Below are 16589 nucleotides of genomic sequence, written 5' to 3'. Positions count from 1 at the left end.
GCTTCCGGGTTGGATGGCGCTGTGTTGAGAAGCAGTGCGGCTTGGTTGGGTGTGTATCAGAGGACGTCTCTCCCGAGCCCGTACGGGAGTTGTAGCGATGAGACACGATAGTATCTATATATATCCACAACAATTGGATACCACGAAATTGGGGTAAAATTCCCCAAAAAAATTTGGGGTGGATTTGGCTATTTCAGCCACATCCGTTGTTGACAGGTGTGTAAAATCGAGCACACGGCCATGCATCCTCCATAGAGAAACGTTGGCAGTAGAATGGCCTTACTGAAGAGCTCAGTGACTTTCAAAGTAAATTTTACCCCAATTTCGATGCCACCTTTCCAACAAGTCAGCTTGTCAAATTTCTGCCCTGCTGAGCTGCCCTGTCAACTGTAAGTGCTGTTATTGTGAAATGGATTAGTCTTGGAGCAACAACGGCTCAGCCAGAAAAGTGGTAGGCCACTACCACTTTGGTAGCCACTAAGCGGCTAAACGGCTCAGCCAGCAACACTCACTACCAAGTTCTAAACTGCCTCTGGAAGCCATGTCAGCACAATAACTGGTCGTCTGGAGTTTCATGAAATGGGTTTCCATAGCCGAGCAGTGACACGCCTAAGATTACCATGCACAATGCCAAGCGTAGGCTGAAGTGGCGTAAAGCTCGCCGCCATTGAACTCTGGAGTGATGAATCACGCTTCCCCATCTGACAGTCCGACGGACAAATCTGGGTTTGGCGGATGCCAGCACAACACTACCTGCTCCAATACATAGTGCCCACTGTAAAGTTTGGTGTAGAGGAATAATGGTCTGGGGCTGTTTTTAATGGTTAGGGCTATGCCCCTTAGTTCTAGTGAAGAGAAATCTTAACGCATACAATGATATTCTGGACAATTCTGTGCTTTCAACTTTGTTGCAACAGTTTGGGGAAGGCCCTTTCCTATTTTAGCATGACAATGCCCCCGTGCACTAAGCGAGGTCCATACAAAAATGGTTTGTAGTGGAAGATCTTGACTGACCTGCACAGAGCCCTGACCTCAACCTCATTGAAAATCTTTAGGATGAATTGGAACATAATTGCCCAACATAAGTGCCCGACCTCACTATTGCGCTTGTGGCTGAATAGAAGCAAGTCCCCTCAACAATGTTCCAACATCTAGTGGGAAGCTCTCCATGAAGAGTGGAGGCTGTTATAGCAGAAAGGGGGGACCAACTCCATATTAATGCCCATGATTTTGGAATGAGATGTTTGACGAGTAGGTGTCCACATACTTTTGGTAATGTAGTGTATGATGAACCCACAGATGGAGGAATTACATTTTCAGTCATATGGACCACAGCATTATGTAAATCTGTATAAGAGCCACAAAAGTAACATCAGTGGTCCACCACTGGAGGTATTGGATTAGACTTGTCAAACACATGTCAGACTATTCATCAGTCTGCTGGGAAATTGTTTTTGGTTGTAGTAATTTGAATTGAAGAAAATATGTTACTGGCATAATAAAGTTAATCCAAACTGTCCATGGAAGTTATGTAATAGCTTGTTATTTGTTTCCATCTTTTTTTAAACTAACAAATAGGTAGATGAATAGGAAGATTAGGCAAACATCTACTATTTGTGAAGACTGTCATATAAAGTACAAATGCAAGTGCACGATGCGCAAAAAGGGTGCAGGATAACCACGTTCATGATTGGAGCGGATCCGGATATGACGTCAGAAATGTTTATTGAGCAAATCAAATCATTAGAAACATCTTGGAGTAAGCTAGCTAACGTTAGTTGTCAAAACATTAAACCTTTCTGAATATTTTTAGAATTGCAAACTCAAAAAAGGTAAACTCATGCATTTACATTTGCCAGCTTGATAATATTAGGGAGACCCACCTAGCTAGCATCACCCGCTAGTTGTTAACATTAGTTTAGATAGCTAGCCAGCTAACTTTTGTTTGCTTGATTGTGAACCTCATCAGATGTTTTTCTCTTTAGCTTAGTTTCTTTAGGATTTTGATATTTGTATAACTTAAGTTAGACTGGTTTTGGATGTACTATTTAATATCCATAGGAAATTTGGTTACTTAGCTGCTAGTTAGCGTTTTGGAGAAGTGAGCTTGCAGAGTTGTTAGCTCTGGGTCCAGTGTTTCCACTAGATAGCACAGCCACAATCAATTTGGCTATATCGTAAATATTTCAGAAAACAAACATTTGTTTTTAATTTGAGGTTGGGTGTAAGGTTATATTGTCGCTGGGTTTAAAATCTGATTTTAAGATAAATTGTAGAAATAGGCGGGGTTTATGACTGTGGCTGTGTTAAGTATCTGGTCCAGGGTGTAGTGAACGAACGTGTCAGAGCTACAGGATTCAGGTTGCAAAACTTTCGAATTCCCTGCACTTCCGAAGTCCCGGTTGGGATCAAAAGGGAACTACTATTTCTGGCAAACCAGTGAATTTATTTTAAATTGGGATCAATTCCATTATAATTTAGGAGATTAGGTAATTTCAATTCAATATGAAATTGCAATTTCTTGTTGCTTATCGAGGATTTCTTTCAGTGCTTTGTGGTGAAATTTCTAACAAGCATTGTTAGCTTCTTAAAAATGTAAATGTAAGCATCATGTAACCTTGCTCTCCAGAAACCAAGGAAGCATTCTATCTTATCCCTAGGGTTCTCAGATGTAAGTATTGCCCACCGCTGGGACCACGGGGACTACAATCCAGACACTCTCTGTTTTAACATTTAGAAATGTTAGACTCTCTTGCGATATGGTTTTGGAAACATAAAATCCCCTACTTTCACATCACGTAAAAATAATTTCACAAATGCAAAACATACAGTTACTGTACACTTTTGGAACCAGTTTAACAGTTGCAGCCGACAGTATATATTTTTTAGTTACAACACTTTTCTGGCATCCTTCCATTACACAGGTTTTCGGAGCCCGCTAGATAATTAGTACAGGTGGTCGATCGCCTCTGTCTTCCGTGAACAAGCATTGTAACGTGGAAATATGGCTGTGTGGGAACCCTAACCTTATAAAGATCCTCCCGCCTTGATGGAAGATGCCTTCGTGAATATTATTGCCGTCTATGAATAGCCTAAGTGTAACCAAGACTGTGTAACACTGACAGGTGGAGATGAGTGCAGAGGCGGTAGACCGTGTGGCTGTGAGCGGCAGCCGGCCGAGCACTCCTCCTCAGACCTCCTGGTTCGAGTTTCTCCTGGATGAGATGCTGCTGGAGAACCACCTCCAGAAGTCCCATCCAGGTCTGCTGAGCGAAAGAAAGAGAATCCTCTCTGAATATTGGTCCTGATCTGATTGGCATAAGCATATTTGTAGCAGTGATTGAACTTAGACATGAGTGGACTCAAACTCGACTGGTTTGTTTGATTGAAAACGTATATATGTTTCCTTCCTTCAGATCCTGTTCCAGTGCAGCTTGTCATCCAGTTCCTTGAACAAGCGGCCAAGCCCTCTGTGAATGAGCAGAACCAAGTCCAGCCTCCTGCAGACAACCGCAGGAACCGCACTCTGAAGCTGTTGGCTCTTAAAGTAGCAGCACACTTGAAGTGGGATCTAGATGTATTGGAGAAAGGGTGAGTGATGTAGAAATGTTTACAGTGACTCTTTTTATTTGAGAATTTGTTGTTATTCCATTACCCTGAAGCTAGAATAGTAGTGTGGTTTTTGTTTGTTTTTAAGTACGTGTTTCATTGAATTGACACATCCTTTTTCTCTCCAGCTTGACTATTCCTGTGTTGAACATGCTGCTGAATGAGCTACTGTGTGTGAGTAAGGTTCCACCTGGAGTGAAACATGTTGACCTGGATCTGTCCACCTTGCCTCCCACCACTGCCATGGCTGTCATCATCTACAACCGCTGGTGAGAATGGGCACTGGGGAGAACTTTCTGCAGAGGAGGATGGATTGTACTGTATAATAGACCACCAGGTTGACATGATTCTGTCAGTTCTAATAATTTTATCCATATTTTGTCTCTCAAAGGGCCATACGAACCATTGTGTTAAGTAGTTTTCCAGAAAAACAGACAAAACCCGGGCCTCATCAGATGAACATGTAGGCTCTTTGGTTCTCCTTCTGCTTTCAGAACTAAATTGGTATTGCTGTAGGTATGACAGGATTTTTATCAGTACAGCATTACATTCCTTTTCCATGTTGTCTATAGGTTGAATGTTGTGCAGCAGGAGAAAGAGTTGACTGAAAATATCCTGAGCGTGGTGAGTCTGGTATTTTCCTCAGGACATATTAGACAACGGAACACCATTTTAAAACATGAGGGATTACATGGTGCTGTGTCACTGTCTCCTATTGCAGCTGAAAGAGCAGGCAGCGGACTCTATCATGGTGTTGGAGGGATCTCTTGGTCTGAAGAAGGACTTCTACATCCACACCCTGAGGACTCTGGACCTGCTGGCTGCCGACCCCAGTACTGCTAACGGAGAAACAGAGTCCTCCACAGCAGGCCTTAGGATCAGTGCTGATGAGCTGCACTGTCAGGTAGGTAGACTCACAGAGACTATTAAATTAACATATTATATACAGTACCAGCCTAAAGGGTTTTTCTTATATTTGAGATTCTTCAAGGCCTTGATGACAGCTTTGCACACACTTGGCATTCTCTCAACCAGCTTCACCTGGAATGCTTTTCCAACAGTCTTGAAGGAGTTCCTACATATGCTGAGCACTTGTTGGCTGCTTTTCCTTCACCCTGCAGTCCAACTCATCCCAAACCATCTCATTTGGGTTGAGGTCATGTGATTGTGGAGGCCATATCATCTGACGCAGTTCTCCATCACTCTCCCTTTTGGTTGAATAGCCCTTACACAGCCTGGAGGTGTTGGGTAATTTTCCTGTTGAAAAACAAATGATAGTCGCAAACTAGATGGGATAGTGTATCGCTGCAGAATGCTGTGGTAGCCATGCTGGTTAAGTGTGCCTTTTAATTCTAAATAAATCACAGACAATGTCACCAGCAAAGCACCATCACACTTCCTCCTCCATGCTTCATAGTGGGAACCACACATGCAGAGATCATCCATTCACCTACTCTGCGTCGTACAAATACACAGCAGTTGGAACCAAAAATCTCAACTTTGGACTTTCCACCAGTCTGATGTCCATTTATCCTGTTTTTTTGGCCCAAACAAGTCTCTTCTTCTTATTGGTGTCCTTTAGTAGTGGTTTCTTTGCAGCAATTTGACCATGAAGGCCTGATTCACGCAGTCTCCTCTGAACAGTTGATGTGTATGTTACTTGAACTCTGTGAAGCATTTTTTTGGGCTGCAATCTCTGAGGTTGGTAACTCTAATGAACTCTGCAGCAGAGGTAACTCTGGGTCTTCCTTTCCTGTGGTGGTCCTCATGAGAGACCGTTTGATCATAGCTCTTGATGGTTTTTGCAAATGCACTTGAGGAAACTTCTTGACATTTTCCTGATTGACTGACCTTCATGTCTTTCAGCAGTAAAAATAACACTAGCGAGACTATATACAGGGGGATACCGGTGCAGAGGCACCAGTTAGTTGAGGTATTATGTATATGTAGGTAGAGTTATTAAAGTGACTATGCATAGATGGTAAAAACAGAGAGTAGCAGCATTGTAAAATAGGGGAGGGGGGATGCAAATTGTCTGGATAGTGACTTGATTAGATGTTCAGGAGTCTTATGGCTTAGAAGGGGTAGAAGCTGTTTAGAAGCCTCAAATACTAGGTCCATGACAAGGGTGGCTGGAGTCATTGACCATTTTTAGGGCCTTCCTCTGACACTGCCTGGAATAGAGGTCCTGGATGGCAGGAAGCTTGGCCCCAGTGATGTACTGGGCTGTTCGCACTACCCTCTGTAGTGCCTTGCGATCAGAGGCCGAGCAGTTGCCATCCTAGGCAGTGATGCAACCAGTCAGGTTTCTCTCAATGGTGCAGCTGTAGAACCTTTTTAGGACCCATGCCAAATCTTTTCAGTCTCCTGGAATAGGTTTTGTTGTGACCTCTTCACGACTGTCTTGATGTGCTTGGACCATGTTAGTTTGTTGGTGATGTGGACGCCAACGAACTTGAAGCTCTCAACCTGCTCCACTGCAGCCCCGTCGATGAGAATGTGAGTGTGCTCGGTCCTCTTTTTCTGTACTCCACAGTCATCTCCTTTGTCTTGATCACGTTGAGGGGGTGGTTGTTGTTCTGGCACCACATGGCCAGGTCTTTGACCTCCTCCCTATAGGCTGTCTTAATTATGGTGTTGGAGTCGTGCCTGCCGTGCAGTCATGCGTGAACAGGGAGTACAGGAGGGGACTGAGCATGCACCCCTGAGGTGCCCCTGTTTTGAGGATCAGCATGGCGGATGTGTTGTTACCTTACCACCCTGGGGGTGGCCGGTCCGGAAGTCCAGGATCCAGTTGCAGAGGGAGATGTTTAGTCCCAAGGTCCTTAGCTTTGAGGGCACTATGGTGTTGAACGCTGAGCTGTAGTTCATGAATAGCATTCTCACATAGGTGTTCCTTTTGTCCAGGTGGGAAAGGGCAGTGTGGAGTGCAATATAGATTGCATCATCATCATCAGGTACTTCTCCAAGGTGGCATAGCAGTTCAGACGTCTTTTGTCCTCGTCTTGTCGTGTCCTGTATATATATATATTTACAACTTTTTCACATACATTTTATTTTTATTTTCCATCAACTCATCTTCAAAACACTCTCCTGCAACCCGCCTCACCAATGTATATTTATAAAAAAGTATTATTTACCTCAGATCTGTAATCCTCCAAGAAGCTAGCCAGAAACTCCAGGAGGCTGGCCTGAAACTAGCCAGTAGCTAATCCAGAAGCTAGTTCAGAAGCTAGTTGGCTCCTTTACTGGCAAGTCGTTGGTGTTCAGCTAACCACGGTTTGTGGTCATCGGCTATCCTTTGGCTCGAAAGTCTATCGCCAGTTCTGTACGGCGCAGCGCGGCTCGGAGCGGAGCATTCCGGACCAATTTTTCTCTCCATGTCCCTGGATTTCGACTGCTCTCTGGACATTCATGCCCGGATCTCACAGCTAGCTAGCTGCTATCCGTGTGACTATCGGCCTTCGTCGATTCCGGAGCAAACATCAATTGTTCCGGAGCTAGCAAGCTCCGTCAATCACTCCTGACTTCCATCAATCGCACCTGGGCTGCAGTCGCCTATCCGGACCCGTTTTGCTGCCTTCGCGGAGCCCCACCGGGCCTTCACAACTGGACTGCCGACGTTATCTACCCGAAGGAGTTATTCGGCTGGCTCCTCCGTCGCGACGTTACCTGAACGCCCATCTGCGGCCTGCTAACCGTTAGCTGTCTTACCGGCTGCTATCTGAATAGACAATCGGACAATTTTTTTTATTAATTTTTTTATTATTATTATTATGTTTTCTTCTTGGGCCTCTATAACTATATCTATTGTTTTTATTTTTGTTGTTGTTGTGTGATTTGGATTGATCCCCTCTACCACACGGAACCCCACTAATCTACTGACGGAGCGCAGGAGGTGGCTAACAACAGACCTCCATCCTATGCTAGCTTGCTACCGATGCCCTGGCTAGCTGTCTAAATCACCAACCAACCTCTCCACTCACCGGACCCTTTTGATCACTCGACTAAGCATGCCTCTCCTTAATGTCAATATGTCTTGTCCATTTCTGTTCTGGTTAGTGTTTATTGGCTTATTTCACTGTAGAGCCTCTAGTCCTGCTCACTATACCTTATCCAACCTATTAGTTCCACCACCCACACATGCAATGACATCTCCTGGTTTCAACGATGTTTCTAGAGACAATATCTCTCTCTTCATCACTCAATACCTAGGTTTACCTCCACTGTATTCACATCCTACCATACATTTGTCTGTACATTATACCTTGATGCTATTTTATCGCCCCCAGAAACCTCCTTTTACTCTATGTTCCAGACGTTCTAGACGACCAATTCTCATAGCTTTTAGCCGTACCCTTATTCTACTCCTCCTATGTTCCTCTGGCGATGTAGAGGTGAATCCAGGCCCTGCAGTGCCTAGCTCCACTCCTATTCCCCAGGCGCTCTCTTTTGACGACTTCTGTAACCGTAATAGCCTTGGTTTCATGCATGTTAACATTAGAAGCCTCCTCCCTAAGTTTGTTCTATTCACTGCTTTAGCACACTCTGCCAACCCGGATGTTCTAGCTGTGTCTGAATCCTGGCTTAGGAAGACCACCAAAAACTCAGACATTTTAATTCCAAACTACAACATTTTCAGACAAGATAGAACTGCCAAAGGGGGCGGTGTTGCAATCTACTGCAAAGAGAGCCTGCAGAGTTCTGTCCTACTATCCAGGTCTGTACCCAAACAATTTGAACTTCTACTTTTAAAAATCCACCTCTCTAAAAACAAGTCTCTCACCGTTGCCGCCTGCTATAGACCACCCTCTGCCCCCAGCTGTGCTCTGGACACCATATGTGAACTGATTGCCCCCCATCTATCTTCAGTGTTCGTGCTGCTAGGCGACCTAAACTGGAACATGCTTAACACCCCAGCCATCCTACAATCTAAACTTGATGCCCTCAATCTCACACAAATAATCAATGAACCTACCAGGTACCTCCCCAAAACCTTAAACACGGGCACCCTCATAGATATCATCCTAACCAACTTCCCCTCTAAATACACCTCTGCTGTCTTCAACCAAGATCTCAGCGATCACTGCCTCATTGCCTGCATCTGTAATGGGTCAGCGGTCAAACGACCTCCACTCATCACTGTAAAACGCTCCCTGAAACACTTCTGCGAGCAGGCCTTTCTAATCGACCTGGCCGGGGTATCCTGGAAGGATATTGATCTCATCCCGTCAGTAGAGGATGCCTGGATATTTTAAAAAAATGCCTTCCTAACCATCTTAAATAAACATGCCCCATTTAAGAAATTTAGAACCAGGAACAGATATAGCCCTTGGTTCTCCCCAGACCTGACTGCCCTTAACCAACACAAAAACATCCTATGGCGTTCTGCATTAGCATCGAACTAGAAATCATTATACACAGGCAGTTAGAAAAGCCAAGGCTAGCTTTTTCAAGCAGAAATTTGCTTCCTGCAACACTAACTCAAAAAAGTTCTGGGACACTGTAAAGTCCATGGAGAATAAGAACACCTCCTCCCAGCTGCCCACTGCACTGAAGATAGGAAACACTGTCACCACTGATAAATCCACCATAATTGAGAATTTCAATAAGCATTTTTCTACGGCTGGCCATGCTTTCCACCTGGCTACTCCTACCCCGGACAACAGCACTGCACCCCCAACAGCAACTCGCCCAAGCCTTCCCCATTTCTCCTTCTCCCAAATCCATTCAGCTGATGTTCTGAAAGAGCTGCAAAATCTGGACCCCTACAAATCAGCCGGGCTAGACAATCTGGACCCTTTCTTTCTAAAATTATCTGCCGAAATTGTTGCCACCCCTATTACTAGCCTGTTCAACCTCTCTTTCGTGTCGCCTGAGATTCCCAAAGATTGGAAAGCAGCTGCGGTCATCCCCCTCTTCAAAGGGGGGGACACTCTTGACCCAAACTGCTACAGACCTATATCTATCCTACCGTGCCTTTCTAAGGTCTTCGAAAGCCAAGTCAACAAACAGATTACCGACCATTTCGAATCTCACCATACCTTCTCTGCTATGCAATCCGGTTTCAGAGCTGGTCATGGGTGCACCTCAGCCACGCTCAAGGTCCTAAACGATATCTTAACCGCCATCGATAAGAAACATTACTGTGCAGCCGTATTCATTGATCTGGCCAAGGCTTTCGACTCTGTCAATCACCATATCCTCATCGGCAGACTCGACAGCCTTGGTTTCTCAAATGATTGCCTCGCCTGGTTCACCAACTACTTCTCTGATAGAGTTCAGTGTGTCAAATCGGAGGGTCTGCTGTCCGGACCTCTGGCAGTCTCTATGGGGGTGCCACAGGGTTCAATTCTTGGACCGACTCTCTTCTCTGTATACATCAATGAGGTCGCTCTTGCTGCTGGTGAGTCCCTGATCCACCTCTACACAGACGACACCATTCTGTATACTTCCGGCCCTTCTTTGGACACTGTGTTAACAACCCTCCAGGCAAGCTTCAATGCCATACAACTCTCCTTCCGTGGCCTCCAATTGCTCTTAAATACAAGTAAAACTAAATGCATGCTCTTCAACCGATCGCTACCTGCACCTACCCGCCTGTCCAACATCACTACTCTGGACGGCTCTGACTTAGAATACGTGGACAACTACAAATACTTAGGTGTCTGGTTAGACTGTAAACTCTCCTTCCAGACCCATATCAAACATCTCCAATCCAAAGTTAAATCTAGAATTGGCTTCCTATTTCGCAACAAAGCATCCTTCACTCATGCTGCCAAACATACCCTTGTAAAACTGACCATCCTACCAATCCTCGACTTTGGCGATGTCATTTACAAAATAGCCTCCAATACCCTACTCAACAAATTGGATGCAGTCTATCACAGTGCAATCCGTTTTATCACCAAAGCCCCATATACTACCCACCATTGCGACCTGTACGCTCTCGTTGGCTGGCCCTCGCTTCATACTCGTCGCCAAACCCACTGGCTCCATGTCATCTACAAGACCCTGCTAGGTAAAGTCCCCCCTTATCTCAGCTCGCTGGTCACCATAGCATCTCCCACCTGTAGCACACGCTCCAGCAGGTATATCTCTCTAGTCACCCCCAAAACCAATTCTTTCTTTGGCCGCCTCTCCTTCCAGTTCTCTGCTGCCAATGACTGGAACGAACTACAAAAATCTCTGAAACTGGAAACACTTATCTCCCTCACTAGCTTTAAGCACCAACTGTCAGAGCAGCTCACAGATTACTGCACCTGTACATAGCCCACCTATAATTTAGCCCAAACAACTACCTCTTTCCCAACTGTATTTAATTTTAATTTATTTATTTATTTTGCTCCTTTGCACCCCATTATTTTTTATTTCTACTTTGCACATTCTTCCATTGCAAAACTACCATTCCAGTATTTTACTTGCTATATTGTATTTACTTTGCCATCATGGCCTTTTTTGCCTTTACCTCCCTTCTCACCTCATTTGCTCACATTGTATATAGACTTGTTTATACTGCATTATTGACTGTATGTTTGTTTTTACTCCATGTGTAACTCTGTGTCGTTTTATCTGTCGAACTGCTTTGCTTGATCTTGGCCAGGTCGCAATTGTAAATGAGAACTTGTTCTCAACTTGCCTACCTGGTTAAATAAAGGTAAATAAATAATAAATAAATAAATCTGCAGATCTGTTGGGGCGGTATGCAAATTGGAGTGGGTCTAGGGTTTCTGGGATAATGGTGTTGATTTGAGCCATGGCTAGCCTTTCAAAGCTCTTCATGGCTACAGACGTGAGTGCTACGGGTTGGTAGTCATTTAGGCAGGTTACCTTAGTGTTCTTGGGCACAGGCACTATGGTGGTCTGCTTAACTTCTTGCGTCGAGCCATTCGGGATCGTGAATACAGCCTCAAGCTCATTACCATAACGCAACGTTAACTATTCATGAAAATCGCAAATGAAATGAAATTAATATGCTAGCTCTTTTGTTAACAACACTGTCATCTCAGATTTTCAAAATATGCTTCTCAACCATAGCAAAACAAGCATTTGTGTAACAGCTAGCGTAGCATTTAGCGTTAGCATCAGCATGCAACATTTTCACAAAAACCAGAAAATCATTCAAATAAAATCATTTACCTTTGAAGAACTTCAGATGTTTTCAATGAGGAGACTCTCAGTTAGATAGCAAATGCTCAGTTTTTCCTGAAAGATTATTTGTTTAGGAGAAATCGCTCCGTTTGGTGCGTCACGTTTGGCTACCAAAGAAAACTGAAAAATCAGTCATCAAAACGCCAAACTTTTTTCGAAATTAACTCCATAATATCGACTGAAACATGGTAAACGTTGTTTAGAATCAATCCTCAAGGTGTTTTTCACATATCTCTTCATGATATATCGTTCGTTGAAAGCCTCCTCTCTCCTCTCAATCACTGGATGACTGCATGCAACTTGTAGATTACGCACCAATTTAGACAAAGGACACCGGGCGGACCCCTGGTAAATGTAGTCTCTTATGGCCAATCTTCCAATGATATGCCTACAAATACGTCACAATGCTGCAGACACCTTGGAGAAACGATAGAAAGGGCAGGCTCATTCCCGGCGCATTCACAGCCATATAAGGAGACAATGGAAAACAGAGCCTCAAAAATTCTGCCCATTTCCTGGTTGAAGTTTCATCTTGGTTTCGCCTGTAGCATGAGTTCTGTGGCACTCACAGATAATATCTTTGCAGTTTTGTAAACGTCAGTGTTTTCTTTCCAAAGCTGCCAATTATATGCATAGTCGAGCATCTTTTCGTGACAAAATATTGCGCTTAAAACGGGCACGTTTTTTTATCCATAAATTAAAAGAGCGCCCCCTATATCCAAGAAGTTAAAACATATTTGTATTACAGACTCGGACAAGTAAAAAATGTCAGTGAACACATTTACCAGTTGGTCAGCGCATGCTCGCAGTTCACGTCCTGGTAATCCGTCTGGCCCAACGGCCTTGTGAATGTTGACCTGTTTAAAGGTCTTACTCGCATCAACTGCGGATCACAATCTTCCTGAACAACTTGTGCTCTTATGCATGTTTCAGTGTTATTTGTCTCGAAGCGAGCATAGAAGTTGTTTAGCTCATCTGGTAGGCTCGTGTCACTGGGCAGCTGTGCTTCCCTTTTGTAGTCTGTAATGGTTTGCAAGCCCTGCCACATCCGACTAGCGTCAGAGACAGTGTAGTACGATTCGATCTTAGTCCTGTGTTGATGCTTTGCCTGTTTGGTGGTTTGTCGGAGGGCATATTGGGATTTCTTTTAAGCTTCCGGGTTAGGGTCCTGCTCCTTGAAAGCGGCAGCTTTAGCTCAGTGCGGATGTTGCCTGTAATCCATGGCTTCTGGTTGGGTTATGTAAGTGCGGTCACTGTGGTTCACATACGAACACATCTCTGAGTAAATGTGGTCCAGAGTTGTTTTTATCTGGTTGCACATTTAACATGCTGATAGAAATTTGGTAAAACAGATTTAACTTTCCCTGCATTAATGTCCCCGGCTACTAGGAGCGCCACCTCTGGGTGATCATTTTCCTGTTTGCTTATGGCAGAATACAGCTCATTCAATGCTGTCTTAGTGCCAACCTCAGTCTGTGGTGGTATGTAAACAGCTCTGAAAAATACAGATGAAAACTCTCTAGGTAGATGTGGTATACAGCTTATCATGATATACTCAACCTCAGGCGAGCAATAACTCGAGACTTCCTTAGATATCATGCACCAGCTGTTATTTACAAGAATATGTAGTCTGCTGCCCCTTACCAGACACCGCTGTTCTATCCTGCCAGTACAGGGTATAACCAACCAGCTGTATTTTGAGTGTCGTCGTTCAGCCACAACTCCGTGAAGCATAAGCTATTAGTTTTAAATGTCCCGTTGGTAGTTTAATCTTCCGCGTAGGTCATCGATTTTATTCTCCAAAGATTGCCCGTTTGCTAGCAGAATGGAAGTAAGTGAAGGTTTATTAGATCGCCTACGAATTCTCAGAAGGCAGTCCGCCCTCTGGCCCCTTTTTCTCCACCTTCTCTTCACCCAAATCAATGGAATCTGTGCTGTTTCCCAAGAAAGCGATATGTCAGACTCGTTAAAGGAAAAAAAGGATTCTGCCAGTGTGATGAGTAATCGCGGTCATGATTTCTAGAAGTTATTTTCGGTCATAAGAGACGGTAGTGGCAACATTATGTTCAAAATAAGTTACGAACAATGCAAACAAACAAAACAGAAACACAATCGGTTGGGGACACGTACAAAGCCTTCTCCAGCGCCATTGCATTCCAGGTGACTACCTCATGAAGCTGGTTGACAGAATGCCAAGAGTGTGCAGAGCTGTCATCAAGGCAAAGTGTGGCTACTTTAAAGAATCTCAAGTATAATATATTTTGATTTGTTTAATATTTTTTGGTTACTACATGATTCCATATGTTATTTCATAGTTTTGATGTCTTCACTGTTATTCTACAATGTAGAAAATAGTAAAAATAAAGAAACCCTGGAATGAGTAGGTGTCCAAACTTTTGACTGGTACTGTATATAATTATTGTTTAATATATGTCCTATTGAAGTTCTATATAGGTAGACTACTTATGGGGCGGCAGGGTCGCCTAGTGGTTAGACCGTTGGACTAGTAACCGGAAGGTTGCAAGTTCAAATCCCCGAGCTGACAATGTACAAATCTGTCCTGCCCCTGAACAGGCAGTTAACCCACTGTTCCTAGGCCGTCATTGAAAATAAGAATTTGTTCTTAACTAACTTGCCTAGTTAAATAAAGTTTAAATAAAAATAGATTATCCTATTGGATGCAGTATGGCCAGAGAGAACGGCTCACAGAGCTCAAGCTCTTGGTAAAAAAACGTCTTGTGTTCTACAGGTGCATTATGATTTGGGAGGTATTTTCTTTCAACAAGGCTGCTCAGACCAACTGGCATATGAGAAGGCTAGAGAGCATTTTCAACAAACACGAGAGTTGCTGTTGAAGGTACAGTATTGAGCTGTAGACAGATATATTTTGCTTTGGTAGTTTCATGGTCTCTAGCACTAAAATATATTCAAACATATCATACATTTGGTCTGACTTTGATTCAATTTGATATGAATTTTTTGTGTTAATGATGTTCACCATTGTAGCTCTGCTGTTCTTGTATTGCAGTTCGACTTGACGCTTCACGTTCACCTGGATGAGAAGCGTCTTGCTGGGTACTGGAACGCCTGCAGGGCCCTGACTGGAGCCTTGGACCCCAGTGACACCCAGCTAAACCCCTACGGACAGATCAACAGCCTCATCAGAACTCACAACTACCAGGTCAGTCAGCTTGAGAACATAACAACAACAAAAAAGCAACAAGCAAAAAAACAAGTTAGCACCAATGTAGACTATGCCCAGCTGATGATGGTATAAAAATGTTCTCCTGCGGTTTAGGCATTATTGAAGGAACTGAAAGCCACACAAACACAATCAGTAATTTTGTGAACAATTATTTATTTGTTTTTCTTGCATGTCTGAAACAATTACAGTTTCACAATATTAATATGTACAGTTCATTGGGGGGGAAACAGTCACAAACTAAACACCATACAAATTAAAAAGGACAAAACAAAATAGATTAAAGACTAATAGTTTTCAGTATTTCCAAATTAAAACGGTCTGTTAAAAGGTCATTCTCAAAGGCTACCAACCCAGAGCCGCATAGCATTGTCATTAATAGTAAGAGGCATAACAATACGGACCTTAAGTGTCTCCCCCAGACACCCCCACCTTCATATTAAGTTTCCTCTTAATTATAATTATTACATACTTTGTTTTCCCGTGGGTCACGAGTAGGCTATTATTGACTTATTATTGACGGTACCTGTATCCCCTGTACATAACCTCGTTATTGTAATTTTATTTACTTTTAGTTTATTTAGTAAATATTTTCATAACTGCATTGATGGGCTTGTAAGTAAGCATTTCACGGTAATGTCTACACCTGTTGTATTCGGCGCATGTGAGAACTTTAAAAAAAATTGTTCTTATAAAATTTGTTCTGAAATCTATTGATATCAGCGGGAAGTAGGAAGGCAAAAATCGTTTGGTTTTTTTTACGTCGTAAGTACTCAACACTTAATTATCTTGATAGGGGTGTTTGAAAAAACGTTACACAGAACATTGTTTAGACCCTTCACAGAACAACGCAAACTGGCTCTAACCAGAATAGAAAGAGTAGGAGGTCCTGGTGCACAACTGAGCAAGAGGACAAGTACATTCTAATGTCTAGTTTGAGAAACAGACACGTCACAACTCCTCAACTCTCCACTGTTGATGTTGAGATTGGTGTTTTGCGGGTACTATTTAATAAAGCTGCCAGTTGAGGACTTGTGAGGTGTCTGTTTTTCAAACTAGACACTAATGTACTTGTCCTCTTGCTCAGTTGTGCACTGGGGCCTCCCACTCCTCTTTCTATTCTGGTTAGGGCCAGTTTGCGCTGTTCTGTGAAGGGAGTTGTACACAGCGTTGTACGAGATCTTCAGTTTCTTGGCAATTTCTCGTATGGAATAGCCTTCATTTCTCAGAACAAGAATAGACTGATGAGTTTCAGAAGAAAGATCTTTGTTTGTGGCCATTTTGAGCCTGTAATCGAACCCACAAATGCTGATGCTCCAGATACTCAACTAGTCCAAAGAAGGCCAGTTGTATTGCTTCTTTAATCAGATCAACAGTTTTCAACTGTGCTAACATAATTGCAAAAGGGTTTTCTAATGATCAATTAGCCTTTTAAAATGATACACTTGGATTAGCTAACACAACGTGCCATTGGAACACAGGAGTGATGGTTGCTGATAATGGGTCTCTGTACGCCTATGTAGATATTCCATAAAAAATCATCTGTTTCCACATACAATAGTAATTTACAACATTAACAATGTCAACATCAAATTGATCATAAATAGTGTAATGTGCTTTTCTTTCA

The 16589-nt window shown here is 43.2% G+C and overlaps 1 protein-coding gene across 1 annotated transcript in view; it reads left to right on the top strand.

The window, feature by feature from the left end:
- Positions 1-1682: 1682 nt before the first annotated feature.
- Positions 1683-16589, top strand: part of ints8 (integrator complex subunit 8) — a 30075-nt gene continuing 15168 nt past the window's right edge. The window contains exons 1-9 of the mRNA XM_020505735.2: positions 1683-1832; positions 3126-3261; positions 3417-3591; positions 3738-3878; positions 4001-4072; positions 4182-4233; positions 4331-4513; positions 14510-14617; positions 14789-14941. Of these exons, the coding sequence (XP_020361324.1) occupies positions 3132-3261; positions 3417-3591; positions 3738-3878; positions 4001-4072; positions 4182-4233; positions 4331-4513; positions 14510-14617; positions 14789-14941 (1014 nt within the window). The 5' untranslated portion in view covers positions 1683-1832; positions 3126-3131. The remainder of the gene's footprint in view (positions 1833-3125; positions 3262-3416; positions 3592-3737; positions 3879-4000; positions 4073-4181; positions 4234-4330; positions 4514-14509; positions 14618-14788; positions 14942-16589) is intronic.

This window comes from Oncorhynchus kisutch, linkage group LG17 (genome assembly GCF_002021735.2).
Source record: "Oncorhynchus kisutch isolate 150728-3 linkage group LG17, Okis_V2, whole genome shotgun sequence".
Lineage (NCBI taxonomy): Eukaryota > Metazoa > Chordata > Actinopteri > Salmoniformes > Salmonidae > Oncorhynchus > Oncorhynchus kisutch.
This window is presented reverse-complemented; position numbering and strand designations above follow the sequence as displayed.